Source organism: Capricornis sumatraensis, chromosome 1, assembly GCF_032405125.1.
Source record: "Capricornis sumatraensis isolate serow.1 chromosome 1, serow.2, whole genome shotgun sequence".
In the NCBI taxonomy this organism is placed as follows: Eukaryota; Metazoa; Chordata; class Mammalia; order Artiodactyla; family Bovidae; genus Capricornis; species Capricornis sumatraensis.
The window spans coordinates 85,013,038-85,020,460 of record NC_091069.1 but is presented as its reverse complement, the minus strand read 5'-3'; the positions used below and the strand labels follow the sequence as shown (position 1 = coordinate 85,020,460).

General features: G+C 36.3%; 1 protein-coding gene across 2 annotated transcripts in view; it reads right to left on the bottom strand.

Moving 5' to 3' along the window:
- Positions 1–295: 295 nt before the first annotated feature.
- Positions 296–7,423, bottom strand: part of SOS1 (SOS Ras/Rac guanine nucleotide exchange factor 1) — a 127,860-nt gene continuing 120,732 nt past the window's right edge. The window contains exons 21-23 of one of the 2 annotated variants that reach the window (XM_068964664.1): positions 4,559–4,603; positions 2,817–2,935; positions 296–1,903 (exon numbers count right to left, since the gene is read on the bottom strand). In XM_068964664.1, the coding sequence (XP_068820765.1) occupies positions 1,412–1,903; positions 2,817–2,935; positions 4,559–4,603 (656 nt within the window). In that variant the 3' untranslated portion in view covers positions 296–1,411. The remainder of the gene's footprint in view (positions 1,904–2,816; positions 2,936–4,558; positions 4,604–7,423) is intronic. The other variant, XM_068964673.1, reaches the window with a different exon arrangement.

Below are 7,423 nucleotides of genomic sequence, written 5' to 3'. Positions count from 1 at the left end.
TGTAGGTAGATGTTCTATTACGAATAGTTCTGATAGAGCAAAGACCTCAGGCAAGGTAGAATGTTTAATATAAACTTTAACAAACTGTAATACATGTTACCTAGGAAATTAAAAACCTTACAAAGCTCTGCTTAAAAGATACCCATCCTATTCTAACCAAATATTTTCCTACATGCTGAACTGCAACTTTAGACCATTCTTTTAAGAGGAATACACACATCCAGAACTAGAAACCAAGGCGTACCACAATACGTGCTTTTATGCTTAGTGTTGTGTGTGTGTGTGTTTCAACTGAAAGAAATAAGAATCAACCATTTTCTCCATATAATAATTTAATATATGCCAGCCAAACAAAGTATTTGTATCTTTATTCAATTAAATTAAAACAGACCTGCCAGGTATATTATATAACATTCACTATATACACATGATTTAGGCAATGCAAGGTAATTCTAGATATGCTGATCACTCAACTATTAGTCAAACATGACCGGTGTCAGCGACACCCAGCAAGTGCTCCTTTCCCACCGGGTGACTGCACTTCCACAGTATGGTTAGAGGGACAGCTACAAGCCATGACATGGATTACCAGTAAACTTCTGTGGGAAAAGGGGGGAAATGACAATCTAGCATAAAGATTAACAGTCTCCTAAATGTAAATCATATGCTTGACAGTTACATTTTTAGAAGAGTTCTTCTGTCATTGTTAATGACACAAAACTTCATTTGAAGGCAACACCACCACATTCTGTTTGTGTAGGGACGGTGGGTAGGGCGATGCTCTTAAAATTGGCATAATTATTCTTAAAAAAAAAAAAAAAGTACCTCTTTGGTGAAGCCTCGGTACCCATTCAATTCACTGTAATAATCTGTAAACAGGACTGCAGTATGGTGCTGGGCCTTGATTCCAACAAGGGCAGGTACCACAGCCTTTCCTCACAGTCCTCTGAATGATTTTTAAGAAAATATTCTAAAGTAGGACGAGTAAAAGCAAAGGAAAACAAAGGAGGATTTGAAGATCCCTGTTTAAGATTTCTTTTTAAAAAGTGCATAATATTTTGAATTACAAAAACTGTCATCATGTGGGCCTGCTGGATACTAGACTGTTTTCCATCCCTTTAATGATAAAGATCACTTCACAAAAAGAGGACTCCTGCTTACTGGCTGGCAAAAGGTTCCTTTACTTGATTTTCCGGTGAAATCAGTTGTCCACTTCCTCTAGATCAACCTTTCCATATTCACTTTATAATTATGTCCATGTTAAAATTCATTGTCTTATGACTGCATCTTGAAGTAGAGTCGTTAGTGTTTGGAGTTTTCATTTTAACTCCTCAGTGCTGGCACGTTCAGCGCATCCATCGCCAGCAATGGATCTGGGGCTAGGAAAACGTACATCCTGATCCAGAGGAACTCAGGAAGAATGGGCATTCTCCAACAGTGGTGGTCCATCTCTGTGCACGGACGGGTGGGTGTGCTCCCTCTTGTAAGTTTTTGGAGGGAGTTTAGGGATATGCTGAGAAGTGCTTTGTCGTGGAGGAACAGGCGGCCCAGCAATGGAATGGAGGTCCACTTCTTGTGTCAATGGTGGCGATGGCAGATGCCTTCTTGTTCCATGAGGAGAAGGTGTTTGAGGAGGAGGTGGTGTAAAGGGGGAGGGGCTGTTTGGGAAGAAGGCATTACTATGGTCACTTTTTTTGCCCAAAGGGGGAGGTTGGAGATGTAGTGGTGAACTTGAGAAAACATCAGGTGTCCTCACGGGTTCTCGTGGAGGTAATAAGGGAGGGCTCTCAGGAGGGTCTGATATAGAGGTCCGGTCTGATAGTGAATACCGTGGTGAATAGGCTTTTGATGTGGGTTGCCTAGGAGGAATTGCTGGGGGGCTGTCCAAATGCTTAGACATCATCTAACATAAATGGGGAAAAAAAGACATTTATTAACAACATATGTAGCACCATGAATATACTGAGAATTAAGCTGGGTTTTCAAATACGTTATTGGAAGAACTCTAGGTGTGGATCAGGGAGTTTTGCCATATGCTTTAAATGGGAGGTTATGGCAGTTCATCCATTAAAAAAAGTATTTTTCCTTCAATGTTAAGTTTTTATTCTTCTCAAAATTTTGTTTGCTGTTGCTTACCTATCACTCAATCTAATATAAGATCATTTCAATTTAGCATGTTACCTATCAATTTTATAATGTTAAATTTACTATAATAGCATTTCATGGTATTCTGCAAAGAGTTTTCCCCTGCCTAGGTGCTCTGCTCTCTGGACACTTTGATACCACCGAATCATGTTAACAGTTGGCAAAGAAAGAAATTTAAACAGGTAGGAAATAAATAGCTATTATGAGCTGTTAAGGTCTCTTCTGACCTGGAATTTTCATGAAAATCCCACTTAAAAGGCTGTCAAATTCACCTGTTACAGGCTTAGATATGTAACATTTAGCACTGAGATACAGTTTCATTTAAAACATGCCTTCATATACAGCTTCAGATCTCTTTCTATCTTTTTAAAGAACTGCTTGAGACTACATTACTCTTAAATTACAGGTTAAACTTGTGGGGTTTTTTTTTTGACAGTACCCATATTTAGATTTATAAGTATTTTGAAAACCTACCAGAAAACTGCTTTCAGAAGAAAGGAAATAAACATTACTGAATGGTAAACCCATACTTAATTCTGGTTTAAACTCTATTAAGCCCCAGTACCCTGAGTATTAACCTCATTCCGTTAGAACTCAATGAGAGATGAGCACTTGATTATAATGGAACTGCAATGATTCCAGTCTCCAGATAACCAGATGTTCTACTTTACCTTAGATGGCGAAGATTCTGCTGGGGCAGACTCTGGCCGTCTTCGTGGAGGAACAGGAGGGGGGACAGGCACTTCATCAGTGCTCTTGGTTAAACTTATAGATGATACTGAAGCAGATCCTGTAGGATGGTACAATTTTGAAAAGTTCACAGGAATTTTATATCATCAATCCTGCTTATATTTATTGAAAGAAATGTACAGAAGTATCAAAAGCAGTACAATAAAGCAACACCCAACAGTACTTCCTTTATTAAAGCAAACTGCTATAAAAGCATGCAGAAATTTCTCAGCAGAGTTTTCAGAGAAAAAGCTGTCTAAGTTATTCTGTTGTTACACTTCTTGAAGAAAGTAACATTTCCATTGTTAATCTATTACTGGAATTTTCTGGGAGAGAGCAAACTATTAAAAACTTTTGGAATGGTAATTTTTGTTAACCTTTTATGATGGGCTCATTTCCCACCCCGCCCCCACCCCGACTGTAGTAGTATGGAATTTCCTTGCCTTCACTGGATAGTCTTTGGGAATACTTTCTGTTCTTAACCACTCTCTCCAATGTCTCTCCCTGCCATCCTGTCCTGGGGAGGGATCTCTTCAGTTTGCTTAGGTATCAGCTCTCCTTGGTGGGGAAGCAAAGTCAGGTTCATCACATTCTAATCCAAAATTTTTCATTGTGATGAACACATTTAAAATGACTGAGACTATGCTGATAATAAAAACAGAAATTACACTAGAATCTAGTGAACCTGATTTAGGAGTAAACTGATGAACTGGCACTAAAAAGGTAAGTAAAAGCCTCTAATTGTAACCTATCTTACAAACATTTATGATAAGGGCTTAATATAGGCATATAAATAACTACACTTTGAAAAACATTAATGTAAGTTAACCTGTACATCAGCACAATGAAAAAGATGTGAAAAAACATTTAAATGATCATTCAAAATTGTATTTGGCAGGTTTTCTTTCCTTTAAACACTGACAGTTTAAATTTTGTCAATTAAATGTTATAACAAGATAGACCTTAGAGTACTTTGTGTATTGATATAATTTAAATGAGCAACATTCTGATCACCTACCTTTCTTCTTATGAAACTTTGTAAGTTAGCTTATAACACTATTTTCCATTGCATACATTCTGAAATCATTTGTATGAAGGACAGCAAAAAACAATCTATTGGCTTAAAATTTATGGGATAGTTGGTGAGTTGTTAGTACTTTAAAAACAAATACCTACACTGGAACTTTATTTTGCTTGTCAGTGATGAATATTTAGGTTGTATAATACAGATAGTCACAGTGATAAGACAGCTGTTCTAAAGTCAAATAAGTCATTTGCCTACAGCCTGTGCTGTCCCCAGCCTAAGTGTACTGTGTGACTTAAGACACTGCATGTAGCTGCCAACATTCTCATATGCGCATGCATGCTCTTGCTTTTTTTTTTTAAGTTGGGCATTAGAACTCCAGAGTTGGAAATGAGAAATGGTTAAATGTGGAAGCCACCCATATAATAATGTTGTTTCAAAAGAGAAGAAAGGTTTTACAAAAAGCATGAGAATTATATAAGTTTAAGCAAATCATTTATGATCAAAAGATAGTACAAGTGAAGGCCTCACTTCTAAGATGCTGCAAAGCAAGGAACCAGTGCTGCCAGACCCAAGACGAGTTTTAGCAGGAAAGGTTACATTTGGTTTAATTTTTAAAGCCAAAGCAAAAATTATGAGTCTTAAACCAAATATACTAACTTGGGCCATGGGGCAGTGTAACTTGGATAAAGACGGTATCGCTGCCTGTGAAAGGAAACAAGAAAAAGTAGATTTTTTTCTTTCAGAAATATATTTAACTCATCTGTAAAAATTTATTTATAATAGAAATGTTATTTCTGTCATTCTAGTTTTAAAGAATGATAGAACAGTTTAGCAAAAGCTCATTACTACTTACTTTTGAGAAAAAGAATTGCATTAATATCATTGGGAATTTTGAAGATTCATTTTAGATTCACTATTTGATATCATAATAATTAAATGAAAAAGCATTCATGAGAAAACTACAATATCCTTCTATTTTAATGGAAGACTTCCAAAAACTGTATAAACCCAATTTGAGCAAAGAATTCAGTTGGACATACAGAAATATGTCATTCACTAAGGATTATTTTTAAAACCCAAACTTGTGAAAATAAGTAGTAAATAATGAATTTATGTTATAAAAATACCATCACTATTATTATCAGTATATATATATACCTTAGAAAATGTTCTTAGGGCATGTGTTCATCACAAAATAACTATAGCTTTGGAAATAACAACAAGCTGAAAGTGATATAGCTTTTCTCCTTCTATATTTTTAAACACTTAAAATATCATTAAACACTTTTGGTGCTTAGACACATTATTTATACAGGAAACTGATAATTTTTGAATATCTAATTTCAACAGTACTAATTCTTTTAAGAAAAAAATTGAAAATTATAAAATGCAAAGCCCTGAGAGCATTAAAGTAGAAAAACAGACAAAAGCTAGAGGATCTATACTGGTTCTAAATCAATACAGTCGTTTAGGTTACACTGCCTCATATCACCAACATACTGAACAGATCATATCTAAGAGGCTAAAGCCGTAACTCCAGCATAAGGCTGAGCTGATTAATTCAGGTTTCTCTCTCTCATTTTTGCACAACAATCACTCAAACGATTAGGGCTGTTGCTTTTTCTAGCTTCTTTGGTCAGAACAAGTATAATTTTAGGTCCTAGGTTTAGCTGGCAGAACCATTAATTTGACTGCTTATACAGATACAGTGTTTTTGTTTCCCAGACAGCCCTGATTTTAAATAACACAGCCTACTACCTCCTTTCCATATGTACTGATATTTATTTGGAGGCTACGTTACTGAGGGTAGCAGTCCAGCGAATCCTAATAAGTTAGCTCTCAAAAGATTAAAATTCACTTTTATACTTTTGACGTTAAATAATACTACTGCTGTGTCAAAGATTCTCTTCACTACAAATGAGGTTTTCTTCACTAACATAACAGGGGTTTACAGGGAGTATCTGCTCCAGTGCTTCCTACTTATGTATTTTCCACTTTTTTGGAAAGGAAATAAGTATGCTTTTTGGAGATAAGTGTCAAGAACATGGTTGTATACTTAGTACAATATAGGAGTAAAATCAAAACATAAGCTAAGTCGGTAGCTGCCAACTGCAGGCTTTTAGAAAGAATGATTATACCTCCACATACATACTTGTGCACACAGCTGTAGGCTGGGCTTTGGTCTAATGTATATACAGCAAAGGCTTAGATTTATGTGTAAACTTGGGGCACTTTTCTGATTTGTCACTTCAAACTAATTGCTTAGTCTTACTGCCTGGAAAATGCTATAAAAAATTCTTTGAGAATTATACATTATATATCTCAAGAAATATATACTAGGAATTCTTGTTAGCTGGGTACTGAACAAATTTACTGACAGTGACTTAGTGCTGAAATCCAGTTAATCAAAAAGTAGCATCAGCTGGTTAAGTACAAATCCCAGAGAACAGATCTGTGGTTTCTCCATTGTGGCTGCACATTAGGCCCTGCTGGAAGGTTTTTAAAAATACTGATGCCCACATGCCAGTGCTGGTCTAATACAAGCATGGACTGAGCATATAGGTATTTTTTTAAAGCTCTCCAGGGGATTATAACTTTCAGTCAGGGTTGAAACCACTGTTGGACGATAACCTTCAGTTTATATTTGAGTCATTCTGAGAATAAAAATAAGCATTTTCCTATAGAAAAAATTATATAAATCATGGATAATTTCTTAAATTCACAAAAGCCTGTTAAATGCAAATGTATGAGATCAGAAACTAGTCACCTACAACAATCTGCTACAAAGAAAAGCTTTGCATTCCAGCTTAAAATGTATCTTTTCTTGTTAAAGCTTTCCCTACTAAGGGATGGGGTAAAGCTCATCTCTAGCACACAGACCAGGCCAGACCCATGGCTCCCTTTTATCATCAGGCAACCTTCAACAGCAATGTATCAAGAGCACTTCATCCTCCTCTCTCCATGCTAGAGCCACAGATACAAAGCTGGTGGTCTTTCCCTTTTCCTGGCCACTGTCATCATCACCTGAGAGATGGACCTGGTAAGGGCAAGGTGTGGAGCAGGGCTCTGAATGTGAGGATATGTATAGCAGCACTAGGTAGGAGGCCAGTTTCCTTCCCTCTCTGTCTTCACCACAAAGTTTTCTGTGACCATTCCTGCCCATTCTGTGGTCATCTTCCTGTGAACTTCTATTGCACTTATATCGTCGCTCATTTAGCATTTTGTCAGTAAACTAAAACTTATTCATCGTCTCTGCAATCTTACTGAGAGATGAAAAAAAATCATAGTACAGACAGAATCAAAGCATTTAACCCTGGCTAAGCATTTAACTATGAGTTTCTTTTATTATGATTATTTTTTTAAATCTCTCAGTAAGATTGCAAGCCTTACCAGAGAAGATGTGTCCAAGCTTATTTAGCAAGAAATGGGATATTGACAGATATTGGCTGAAGAAATTAATCTTTGTTTTTAAAGTAAATTATTTTGGGGAAAAAAAAAACTAAAAAAAAGCAAAACAACTAG